Source organism: Nerophis ophidion, linkage group LG25 (genome assembly GCF_033978795.1).
Source record: "Nerophis ophidion isolate RoL-2023_Sa linkage group LG25, RoL_Noph_v1.0, whole genome shotgun sequence".
Lineage (NCBI taxonomy): Eukaryota > Metazoa > Chordata > Actinopteri > Syngnathiformes > Syngnathidae > Nerophis > Nerophis ophidion.
In genome coordinates this window covers 12638592-12652084 of record NC_084635.1, presented here as the reverse complement: position 1 = coordinate 12652084, position 13493 = coordinate 12638592, and the positions used below count along the sequence as shown (strand labels likewise).

At 37.2% G+C, this 13493-nt stretch overlaps 1 protein-coding gene across 5 annotated transcripts in view; it reads left to right on the top strand.

Annotated features, from left to right (window-relative positions):
- The window catches only part of csnk1g1 (casein kinase 1, gamma 1), an 86052-nt gene that overhangs the window by 40602 nt on the left and 31957 nt on the right, over positions 1-13493 (top strand). For all 5 annotated transcript variants that reach the window (XM_061887539.1, XM_061887543.1, XM_061887542.1 and 2 more), the window contains exons 5-7: positions 8374-8525; positions 12408-12642; positions 12719-12804. In XM_061887539.1, the coding sequence (XP_061743523.1) occupies positions 8374-8525; positions 12408-12642; positions 12719-12804 (473 nt within the window). The remainder of the gene's footprint in view (positions 1-8373; positions 8526-12407; positions 12643-12718; positions 12805-13493) is intronic.

Genomic DNA, 13493 nt, shown 5'->3' with positions numbered 1-13493 from the left:
GCACTCTTCTGCCCTTCTTGATTACTTTTTGAGAAACTCTGAAGAAGCGTTTTCCTTTTTGTGATTTGAACAGTTCATACAGCCGAAAACACAAGCATAGGGCATCGTTCTTCGAGAAAGGCTAAAAGGCGCTAGTACCCTTTGAAAACAGATACTGGCTTGACCACCACACATTTTTAATAAGCCATTGTTACATTATATACAATCTAAGCCAGTGGTTCTCAACCTTTTTTCAGTGATGTACCTCCTGTGAACATTTTTTTTAATTCAAGTTCCCCCTAATCAGAGCAAAGCATTTTTGGTTGAAAAAAAAAATAAAGAAGTAAAATACAGCATTATGTCATCAGTTTCTGATTTATTAAATTGTATAACAGTGCAAAATATTGCTCATTTGTAATGGTCTTTCTTGAACTATTTGGGGAAAAAAGGCATGAAAATAACTAAAAAGTTGTTGAAAAATAAACAAGTGATTCAATTATAAATAAAGATTTCTACACATAGAAGTAATCATCAACTTAAAGTGCCCTCTTTGGGGATTGTAATAGAGATCCATCTGGATTCATGAACTTAATTCTAAACATTTCTTCACAAAAATAGAAATCCTTAACATCAATATTTATGGAACATGTCCACAAAAAAAATGTAGCTGTCAACACTGAATATTGCATTGTTGCATTTCTTTTCACAGTTTATGAACTTACATTCACATTTTGTTGAAGTATTATTCAATAAATATATTTATAAAGGATTTTTGAATTGTTGCTATTTTTAGAATATTTTTCAAAAATTTCACGTACACCTTGGCATACCTTCAAGTACCCCCAGGGGTACGTGTACCCCCATTTGAGAACCACTGATCTAAGCAATTGAATTGTATTATTTGTAATGATTTATACCAACTTAATGTCATTTTAAGCACCTGTAGAGTTCAGTATTTGGAAAATGTTGACTTTTTATGTTTTGTTTTTTTCACATGAAAAATAAACATAAGTAGCTTACATTACTTTTAAATAGGGCTATCAAAGTTAACGCTTAAAATACATGCGATTTAATGACAAACAATTATCCCATTAATCATGTATACAAACAGATTAATTTTACAATTTATTTTGACCGCACATGCTACTTTACCGTAACAGCGGATGGTTACCTGAAATTCGGTGCAGGTTGCTTTCCGGTCAGTGATCCTATCAGTGGTTACTGAGTAAGGATACTCCGACCGTTGTGCTCCAGGGCAAATTTCAAAACTTCAGAATACATCCTGACAGTTCTTCAGATAAAACCAAGATAATTTGCATATATTGCAACAAGGAATTCTCACATCAAAACACAAGTTTAAATACCAAATAAACAGAATTGCTTTAATCTTTTATCTCCATCTCTATGGATCTAGACTGTTTATTCATGGTCAGAACATACACATGCTAAAGTATCTTTGTTTTTTATTCAATAGATCTGATCTACTTGACAGACATGATTTTAAAATAGTGACACTGACACCATTTTAAACACCCGGTTACAATTATGTTGCACTAAAACAGTGTCTTTGTTTTTACACTATTGCTTTTTGTACTTTGGTTGCATTATGCTGCAAAATGTATACTGTAAAACATATGTCTTGATTGGATTATCCGGAGAATAGTGCTCGATACCGTGGTAGAGCGCAATATGTAGGTGTGGGGAAAAAATCACAAGACTACTTCATCTCTACAGTTCTGTTTCATGAGGGGTTCCCTCAATCATCAGGAGATTTTAATGGAAGCATTCACATACAATGGTTTATATAGAGCACAGAGTGGGTGGGTACAAGCAGGCGTAGGGTGTGGTGATTGGCTCATGTGTTACCTAGGAGGTGTTTCCGTCTATGGCGGCATGTTGAAATGATTTCACTGCGCTTGTTGAGGGATGATAGATCAGGATGATATATAATAAACAGTTTCTCTTTTAAGCATAGGTTGCATCTTTTATTACCACTGTTGTATGGTGTGCTGGATGCAAGAATTTGCCATGTTATTGAATATTCAACATTATTGTCTTTGAGGTTCCAAATGTGTTTGCTGAGTTCTGTGGAATTCTGCAAAGTCTGGTTTCTAAAGGAGGCGTTGTGATTATTCCATCTTGTTTTGAACGCTCCTTCGGTTAATCCTACGTACGTGTCGGATGTGTTAATGTCCTTGCGTATTACCTTTGCTTGGTAAACGACTGATGTCTGTAAGCACCTTCCGTTGAGAGGGCAATCAGGTTTCTTGCGACAGTTACATTCATTATTGGTTTCAGAGTCGTTTAGTCTGGGGGTAGGCAGTCCTTTTGCAATTGCTTTGTTGTGGTTTGAAATGATTTGTTGCATGTTATTCATACAGCTGTAGCTCAATTTAATGTTGTTTTTGTTGAATATTTTTCTTAGGGTGTTGCCTTTGGGGAAGTGTTTGTCGATCAGAGTGAGGAACTTGCGGCCGATGTTGGTTGAGACGTCTTTGCTGAATGGCGGATTGTACCAGATGATGTTGTTTCGTTTTCTGCTCTTTTTTGGTTGGTTTCCTGGGGTGGGTTCATAGGTGAGGGTGAAGTTGTATCCGCTTTCATCAAGTGCTTTCTGGTACGGGGGGGTTGCTTGGTCGAATTCAGCTTTGCTGGATGACAGCATCGATAGCCTTTTATTAATTCCGGTAGGTATTCTTTTCGTGGTGGTGGGTGGGTGGTTGCTGTCATGGTGCACGTATTGGAGTGTTGTGTTGGGTTTCGTGAATGGTTGGTAGCTGTTATTTCTCAGGTTGAAAGTGACGTCGAGGAAGTTGGCGGTTTGCTTGTTGGCTTCAATCGTGATCCGTAGGCCGTTTTCTTTGAAGATTTGGCATATGCGCTTCTTGGTGTTCTCGCTGCTCCTTGGCGAGGCGCGGCACACTGCCAGTCCATCATCACGGTAAATACCAAGGTTCAGGTTGAGGCTAGCAAGCTGGGAGAGGAGGAAACTACCAACGAGTTCGCACGTTTCTGCTCCGTCAAAACTCCCCATAGTAACGTCAAATGTTGAATTGTTCTTTTTTTGCCATGGTGTACTGTTGTGGATGAGTATGGAGTTCTTTGCGTGGATGATGATGTTTCTTTCGTTGCCTGTGATTGAGTCGTAGTCCGAGGCGAAGTTTAGTGCTTGGGTCAGTAGGTCTTGCGTGATGGAAGGGTAAAATTCTTCGATGTCGAAGGAGATAAAGTTGTGTTGTTGTTTGTCTTGGATGTTGTTGAACCATTTGATTACTGTTGCTGTATTTCTCCATTGGTTGAGTGGTGTTTTGTCCTTGATTTTTGCGTTGATTCTGTCCAGGATTATTTTGCTGATTTTTCCTATTTCGGATTTAGTTGGGTTTATTAGTCGGCATGTTGGGTTATTTGCGAAGTTGGGTTTGTGGTCCTTCAATGTGATGAAGGCTTCTTTGTTGGCTGTGGCGTCCACCCTGTCCTCAATGTCCAGCTCGGTTGCGATCCGCTTGTTTTCCAGGTGGATGTTCTGTAAAGTGTTGGGTTGCGCTTTTTTGTATGATTTGGTGATGCTTTTGTCCAGTAAAGAGTTATGTTCTGGTATGTCCATTCTGTAGAAGTTTGTGGTTTTATCGGCGGCTATGATGAGGTTGCTTACTTTCTTGATGCGCTCCGTGTCATTTTTCAGCTTGGTGAGGAATGGGTTGCGGGCTGGCTTAAATTTGACTGATTGTATCATTTTGAGCATGTCGTTCTCAAAGTCCTTTAATTCCTTGACTGTGGGTGGGTTCTTGGTAGATTTGAATCCGTAAGTTTCCTTTTGCGTTCCTTTTGTTTCAGGGTGGAGGAAAAAGTGTGCTTTCCACCGCATCCTTCTTAGGAAGTGTTCCGTCTTTTCTATGAGTCTTTGCTTGTAGTCCTTCTGCGCGGGTATGGGAATGTTCTTCGTGGAGTAGTCGATGCTGAACTTTTCCATTTCGGATCGTCGTGCTTACAGACATCAGTCGTTTACCAAGCAAAGGTAATACGCAAGGACATTAACACATCCGACACGTACGTAGGATTAACCGAAGGAGCGTTCAAAACAAGATGGAATAATCACAACGCCTCCTTTAGAAACCAGACTTTGCAGAATTCCACAGAACTCAGCAAACACATTTGGAACCTCAAAGACAATAATGTTGAATATTCAATAACATGGCAAATTCTTGCATCCAGCACACCATACAACAGTGGTAATAAAAGATGCAACCTATGCTTAAAAGAGAAACTGTTTATTATATATCATCCTGATCTATCATCCCTCAACAAGCGCAGTGAAATCATTTCAACATGCCGCCATAGACGGAAACACCTCCTAGGTAACACATGAGCCAATCACCACACCCTACGCCTGCTTGTACCCACCCACTCTGTGCTCTATATAAACCATTGTATGTGAATGCTTCCATTAAAATCTCCTGATGATTGAGGGAACCCCTCATGAAACAGAACTGTAGAAATGAAGTAGTCTTGTGATTTTTTCCCACACCTACATACTGTAAAACATATGTATTTAGTTTTTTTTTTTTCACTTCGATCGCAGCCATACCGAGATATTATCAATATCCTGAGAGCTATGTATCGTATTATTCGGTCCGAAAATGTGCGTAAGCACTAACAGTTGTACATTTTTTAAATTCTTTTCACTCTGGTCAATTATGATTATTTTAAGCCTGCATGAGGGCTTCTTCAAGGTTTGCTAACACGATTAACTGTACTTCTTGCAACCTTTGAGAGGTTGGCTCAAAAGTAACATTCAGGCTGAGTTCACACTGCAGCACATGATGCCCAGTTTTGATTTGGTTTTGTTTATAAAAAAAATGTTACATAGAAAACATGTGACTTTAATTTGTGTGTAATTTGAATGGAATGCGTCTTCGCACAAAACATGGCGTGTTTGCGGAAGTCAACGTGGTCTCAATTTGTGTAGATTTTAGTCCTGGCATTTGTAGCAATTTCAAGGATTTTGTGCAACCGGAATCAACATTTTCCTAATCAAAATATTTTGTGTTGGAGATTAAGAAGAAAGTGGGGAAAAAATGTGTCTGTGGCAGTTTGTAGGTACTCGTGAGTAAGGAGTCGGAGCCAGGAGATTGAAAGAAGCTGAAACACAGTGATGCGGCTCTCGTCAATGACGTATAGGTCTGACAACTTTGACCTGGGCGTTCAGACTGCAGTCGTATTGGATACATATCGGATTTGTGACCACACACTAAAAAAGGAAAGGATAACATGAGAAAATCGGTTCAAGTCACATATTGGCAACTTAAACTCCTCTTTCAGCTGTTATGCGTATGTGTTGGAACCAGAAATAAAATACGTTTTTTTGCGCAGTTTCTTTACATTGTTAGAGCTCATATTTTCTGTCTATTGTTTTGTAAAGATGAAAGGTGGAAAAGGGCAACTGTGCGGAAATTCATTAAATATTTAGAGAGTGGGTCTGCCTTTCTTAGTACTACTCTGACTCTCTCTTCTCCAGATGGGATAATGTGACATCATTGCTGCACCTCATTCTAAACAGCCAATGCTGTAGATCTTTCTAAATTAATGGGAATTGACTCAAATGTCCAATCGTGTTGTTTTCTGAATGCAACCAACTGTCACTTGATACAAATGAGGATTGTTCACAATTGTGTGTGTTGCCTTTTCAAACATGAGGGCTATTTCTGTTTACACAACCTCGCAAAAGTAGTTTTACAGCGGCTTCACAGTTGATGCAATGTTTGAGAAGATCAGTAGGTTTTGTTGAAGGTCAGATGGACACTTGTGTTGGGATATTTGCAGGAATGAAACATTACACCAGCTGCAAGCACACAATTTCAAACACCCCGGCTTTCACACACGTCATATTGACTACATGTGAGAAATAGATAACATAATTTGATCTCCACATATCTATTACTTTTGTCATTTTGTAGGCGCCTTGGTCTCATATGCTCTTAGAAACACACTAACACTTTCTCTTTGCTCCATTTAGAGACTTAAATGTACCAAGCAAAGCAAGAAAGCCTGCAGAAGCCATAAATAATCTTTAATGACTTTAAAAATAACAAACTTCAAAAGTTTTTCATGTTAGTGTACTCATATAATGTCTTATAAATATATGATGCATAAGATTTTTTGTTGTAAACAATGTTCGTTCCGCAGTCCTTTGTTTTTTTGGGGGTATTTAAAAAGTCAGGGGTTTTATGTTGAATAACAATATAGCCACTTATTTACAATATCTCCTAACCAGCAAATTGTAGGCCTCCCACAGACACGAGGTGCCTCTAGTACAATTAGCAACCCACAAAACAGGATTATGATCTCCGGAAACACAGGATGAAGCACAGCATGACTCCTACTTGTCCTTATGCTGGCATGAGCATGGAGTATGCCAACGTTCATTCCACAATTGTGGAGGCGCCACAATACTTTAGGAGGGTTCCAAAGCTTGAACAAAATAAAGAAAAACATTTTCAAACATGTTAAACTTTTTAAAGGCAAAATGAATTGGTAGAGGACACCAGAGGAACTAGGGTTCATTCCAGCAATATTACAGTATGTTATCTCCAGAAAGAGGCTCGTCGCATAAACATAATGTTTAAAGGACATCATGGGTCAAATTTCATTAAATCGTCTTTTGGAAGCACATTTGCAATATTAAACCTCTTATTTGCTTCTAAACATTTTAAACAACACACTTAGAACTTTGGCTTTCATTATGACAACATGTTTTAATTTAAAAGTCCAAATACGACATCCAGCAGTATTTAACAGGTGATTTATTTGCAGTTTATAGTGGCGAGTTTAAAAGGGATGTAAATCACAACAACTCACGATTCGATACAGTTTTATGGGGTGACGATTCAATTAAGAATCGATTCGCAATTCAACACGATTCTTGATTCAAACATATTTTGCTGCATATTTGGTATAAGAATTAATAACAAAACTTTTTAAAGCCACTGACTATAGCTCCTCTGCTGCTGACGTAGGACGTATACGTGCAGTAAATAAGTGCAGGAATAGCTTTAAAAAATTATATTTATAAAAGTTATTCCTAGTGTATTCTTTTTTTTTTTTTTCAATTTTAAAAAATTGTGAATTGATTTGGAATTGGAACTAATAATAATTGTACTCTAAATGGTTACTATCCCTCGTGTTAGTTTTTTTTAAATGATCTAATGCAGTGGTTCTCACTTTTTTCAGTGATGTACCCCCTGTGAACAATTTTTTAATTCAAGTACCCCCCAATCAGAGCAAAGCATTTTTGGTTGAAAAAAAGAAATAAAGAAGTAAAATAAAGAACAATGTCATCAGTTGTATAACAGTGCAAAATATTGCTCATTTGTAGTGGTCTTCCTTGAACTATTAGGACAAAAAGGTATAAAAATAACTAAAAACTTGTTGAAAAATAAACAAGTGATTCAATTATAAATAAATATTTCTACACATAGAAGTAATCATCAACTTAAAGTGCCCTCTTTGGGGATTGTAATAGAGATCCATCTGGATTCATCAACTACATTCTAAACATTTCTTCACAAAAAAAGAAATGTTTAACATCAATATTTATGGAACATGTCCACAAAAAATTTAGCTGTCAACACTGAATATTGCATTTTTGCATTTCTTTTCACAGTTTATGAACTTACATTCATATTTTGTTGAAGTGTTTATCAATAAATATATTTATTAAGGATTTTTTAATTATTGCTATTTTTAGACATTTTTTTTTTTTTTTTTTTTAAATCTGACGTACCCCTTGGCATACCTTCAAGTACCCCCAGAGGTACGCGTACCCCCATTTGAGAACCACTGATCTAATGTGTCCAATTCACTCTTGGCTCGCATCAATTTTGCTTATAATATGTATTGATAAATAAATAAAAGTACTTTGTAATTAATTTTTGGACACACATTAACTTGCCCTGACTGCTCTTTTTTATGATTAAATAGTTTCAGAACCTATTAGCATCATACATGATTTTAGTGTGGAGTTGTTGAAAGGCCACTTTTGTACGACAAGAATGTTAAAGTTGCATTTGCAGGTTTTATTTTAGTTTGGTACAGTTTCTCAAGTGTTGTTCCCTGCTCAGTGTCTTCTAGTGGTTTTCCTTGAACCCAACTATATAAATAACATTTGTCAAAGAAGGCAGCACTAATAAACCGTATTGCTGCAGTATCTTAGCTGCCACAATACAGAGCATTACACAGGCATGGAAAAACTACTGTTTTGTTTCATCGTCATCACAACGGAATTTTGTCCTATCCAGTGATCTGTTTCCTCTGTAAACATTTGAATTCAACTAATGCAAGATTGAGGTTATGTTGACAGTTGTCTTTTCGTATTCTGAATATTTGTTTGTGTTCCAGCTGAAGGTGTGCCGCAGGTTTTTTACTTTGGGCCCTGTGGGAAATACAATGCCATGGTTCTGGAACTGTTAGGCCCAAGTCTGGAGGACCTCTTTGACCTTTGTGACAGGACCTTTTCATTGAAGACTGTCCTAATGATTGCAATCCAGTTGGTAAGTTGTTCACAAGGAGGCCATTGTTAATTATTACCGATATAGTCCCATTTTTTACACTCTGTTGGTGCATTTAACCCTGTTGGACTCTGATACTGCATTGAACACATTTAAAGACTGCTCTAATAAATTGTATCTCTAAATAATGAACATTTTTTTGATTTAGAATTTATTGTCGTTTCAAATTCATTTTATTTGTATTTTAAAAAGTTTTTTTTTTTTTTTTTTTTGAGTCATGATCATTATATCTTCGTTTTGGATTAATCTATTTATTTTGGTATCCACTTAACAGACAATTGATTTCAGTGGAGTTGCAAATATTGAAAATAATGTTTAATAAACTTTAGGAAAATCCACCATCTGCAACTTTATTCAGATGTAATGCAAAATGCAACATTGTTTATTCAATTAATTTCAAACAACTTTATTAATCCCGCAAGGGGCAATTCATTTTCAGCAGCAAGTTGTTATGGTTTGTATAGCCCACTAATAACTCTGTATCTAACTACTTAGACAATACGACAATACACACGTCAGACAACAACATAGAGCTTAGAATGTTTAATTTAAAAGCTAGTCATAGCCTACTGTAAAAGTAGAGATCTGCAACTACGTTGCTTTTAAGGATAAAAAAAAAGGTAAGAGAATTTAAAAAGAACCCTCTGAAAAATGTAAGAGATTTGGAGAAGCGATTTGTTTTACACATAGGAAGGGCATACCGGCACCCTGAAGGCAACAGACAGAATTCAATCGCAAGGACGTGGCTCGGGAAGGCTAAAACGCTCTCTGCTTTTCTGAGTATTTGCTGGATGCAGAATAAATTTAATTCTCTTAGATTTACTCTAGTAATGTTGGAGTATAGCAGGCCTGAAAGAAAAATAATTTAGATTCCTTGACAAGATGAATTCTCTGTTGTCCTCACTTCACTATAAAATCTGTGTTCCCATCAAAATGACCTGGTCGTTATTAAAAGGTCCCCAAGTATTTGTATTATGAAACAATGTCAACGTTGTTGTTGTGTATGATGCACTCAGTAGAAATTCCCTTACGTCTTAAATCAATAATTAATTCTTAAGTTTTTTTTTTTTTATCTAAAAACAAAAAGTTACAGTCCAACCAGGAGATAAAATCAATTAGGTTGCTCATGCTATGACTGTGAGTCTTAGAGGAGGGACAGCAGTGTAGTGTTATCAGAAAATTTAATGAGATGCCTATCCACCTGCCTACTCGTGCATTAATCAGTATACATTATAAAAAAGTAAGGGTGAAAGGACACATCCGTGCAGTGAGCCCGTGGAGATGGTTACAAAGTCAGAGAGACAGATGTTCACAGAGGCTCTTTGCTCTCTGCCAGTTAAAAAGTCTAAAATCCATAACACAAGCTGGTGAGACAATTAAAATTTAGACACAAGCCTCTATTAAGAGATGTGGCTGCATTGTGTTAAATGCTGGATAAAAATCAGCGAATAACAGTCTGGCTCTGGCTTGTGGCTTCTCTAAGTGTTTGTAGTGGTTGAGTATAAAAAGCTTTGTGTCATCCACACCTCTTACTGCTTGATAGGCAAATTGCAGTGGATCATGTCCCTCTATAGAAGACATGACCAAGCCTTTAACAATTTTCTCAAAGATTTTCAATATGAGTGATAGTAATGCAACTGGTCTCAATGCATTAAATTGTTTAGACATAGATGTTTTTGGGATGGGAATCACAGTAGATTTCCAGATACCAGGAGTCTGTTTACAGTTTTGTGACATTCGAAATATATGCTGGAGAACACTGCAAAGTTGGTCAGCACAATATTGGAGCGCTTTAAAATATATCTTACATGTTCCTGCTCAATAATAATGTTTGGATCAGTGATAATAGTCTTTGAGGAATGCAATATTATCAGAAAAGTCATTCTTTTCAAACTGAGAATAAAAACTATTAAATGCACTTTAGAGGTCAGTCAAATGTATTCCCTCAATTTGTTAGGAGTCCTGTCACTCCCACTATATCCCTGAGAGATGGAGGTCATTGCTCTTATTCCTATCATGCTTCCAGTGTTGGGAGAAACCACTTTTTTCAAAAGGCATTGCTACTGTATTAAAATCTCCTAAATATTATACATCATCAAATACACAGACCTCTTTTCTCCAGGAATGTTCATTTTTTTCCAATCTGTAAAACCTGCTTTGCTGAGATTTTAGAACAGGGGTGCCCATTACGTCGATCGTGATCGACTGGTCGATCTCGGAGGGTGTGTCAGTCGATCTCAAGCCAGGCATTAAAAAATATACATAAAAATGAGCAATCATCAATCGTACCAAGACTTCACTTTCATCAGTTGTTTGACATTCTCGGCACCCGAGGATCTTGTGAGATGACGCTGGCTGCTGCAAGCTCATATTTAAGAAAAAAATCACTAACAGGGCGGACGCAGAGAAACACATTTTATTTCTAGAGACTCCGTACCTACTGTCAAAACTCTAAAGACCGACTGCACAGTTCCTGTCTTCACTATAAAAGACCTGTTTCATCCTGCCTGTGCTAACAAAATAAGAGTCTCAGAAAGCTAGCGCGCACAAGCTGGCAAGCTACGGAGTTTGATGCCAATGTATTTCTCCCCCGCCCTCAGCGACCGCTTTCTCACTTGCTTGCCCACCCGCACTCTCACTGACGTCACTCACCTGCTGCCAGACATTAAAGGGCCACACACATATGCTACTCTCATAACAAAGTGTTTAAAAACGAGTATGCAAGTTGGACAAATGAGATGCCAAATCCAACCACTTTCATGTGGTATTGGACAGAAAGGAGGACTTTTTTTTTTCCTCCATTTGAAAATGCGGACGTTATCAGCACCACTGTCTAATTCCAATCAATGCAAGTCATCAGAATCAAATACACCAACTTATATTCTTGTCTTCATGAAAGAAAGGAATCTATGTGTGTTAAACATGCTTGTATTATCATTAAACACCATTAACTTGTTAACAAAAATGTCTCTTTCATAAATAAATAAATATAAATTATAAATAGGAATGAGGTAGATCTCCTCGACTTGGTCAATTGAAAAGTAGCTCGCCTGCAGAAAAAGTGTGAGCGCCCCTGTTTTAGAATATTCAGAGATTTCAATCAGCACAAATTGCTTTTCTCAATGTATCTTGGGGTTTTGTGCTGGTTGGCACAGATACAGGCCTGAAGACAAGCCTTTATGTTAACATGCACCCTACCTCCAAGAAAGAAATTTGGTGTAATTTTTTTTTTTTTTCATACAGTGCCTGATCACAACTAAAATAATTGTGCACCTTTATTAACGAACAAGTCTGTATTATGTTGTTTTGTTAGGCAAGCTAAATAGCGTTATCTTACTTACAAGACAGAATGCGATTTCTCTCTCTCTGGTCACCTGTGAACACTTCCTCATCTTCTCTCTGCATTGCGTGTAGTAGCCCGATCGCATTGATTAAATAACACGTCTTTACCTTAATTTTGTTGATTATTTTGGAGATCACTGTCATTTGTGGACTGACTGTAATACAGTCCGCTTGCATGGCTCTTTGTCAATAGTCACTGGAAATTCTATTTACTTGCAAAGTTTAAACATGTTCAGTAGCTTACAATAAATCAACCCAACAAAACATTTTAATGGCTTAACACGTCAAATTTGACAAAATATATACTTTGTTTGCTTGAGTGACACACGAAGAATGTTAGCATCTCTCCAGCAACCTCCTTCAATGTTTACCTTTTTTTCTGTGGAGGGATGTAAGCTTAACCCCTTCTCATCAAAAAGTCAGTACCTGCCATCCCAGCTTAGTTAGATATGTAGGTAGTTTTCTATTGTTTGTTATCCCTCTCTTTTGCTACCTTTTCTGACATGGATCCTTTCGCAACAGATATCGCGGATGGAGTATGTGCATTCCAAAAACCTCATCTATAGAGATGTGAAACCGGAAAACTTTCTCATCGGACGGCAAGGAAATAAAAAGGAGCACATCATCCACATCATTGACTTTGGCCTGGCCAAAGAGTACATCGACCCTGAGACCAAAAAACACATTCCATACCGGGAGCATAAGAGCTTGACTGGTACTGCCCGTTACATGTCCATCAACACGCATTTGGGCAAAGGTACGCTAAGAAGTCCTATAAGGTGTTTTATGGAAGTTAGTTTTCCTTAACGGAAGTATGAAATGTTTTCATATAGAGCAAAGCCGACGAGATGACCTGGAGGCCTTGGGTCACATGTTCATGTATTTCCTTCGGGGTAGTTTGCCATGGCAAGGACTGAAGGTAAGACAACTTTTAAACCTTGTCCAAGACCGAGAGCCAACAGTGGCTCACAAGAGTGCAACTGTTCACATCAGCAACCACTTTATAACTGTACTGACCCAAAATATATATATTGTGCTAAAGCATGGGTTCTATATCAATTAAATACATATAACCTGTAGATTACAGTAAAATGTATTTGCTGTAATTTGTATTAGCTGCCTTACAGGTGTTTGATGACTCTACCTCATTGATCACCATTATTTTCATTACCCAACTTTTTTTTGTAGAGCACAAATATAGTGGACCAATATGCTGTTCAGAAGAATAAATAAAATACATAATAAAAGGCACAAAAATAAACAAATACAGTAAGATACATCTAAAACAAACACCTAAAATAAAGTTACCATTGGAGCTACTCCTGTTTGCTAACTTGCCTAATCTTTAAGGCTGCATTCATGCTTGTGATTCGGTACTCTGGACCAAAAGTGGGGGGAAAAACAGTTAACTTGCACTAATATTTCCTGAAGGAACTCTCCTGAAGGAATCAATAAAGTACTATCTATCTATTGTTTTGTCAATCGAATAACTTTTTTTTTTCCAATAAAGTAAGAATGTGATTGTGCAGCTTCCGTTACTAAACTAACTTAAATTTTCCAAACCAAAATACCGTCTTCTAGGTTAAATATGTTCATTGTTAGATTCCT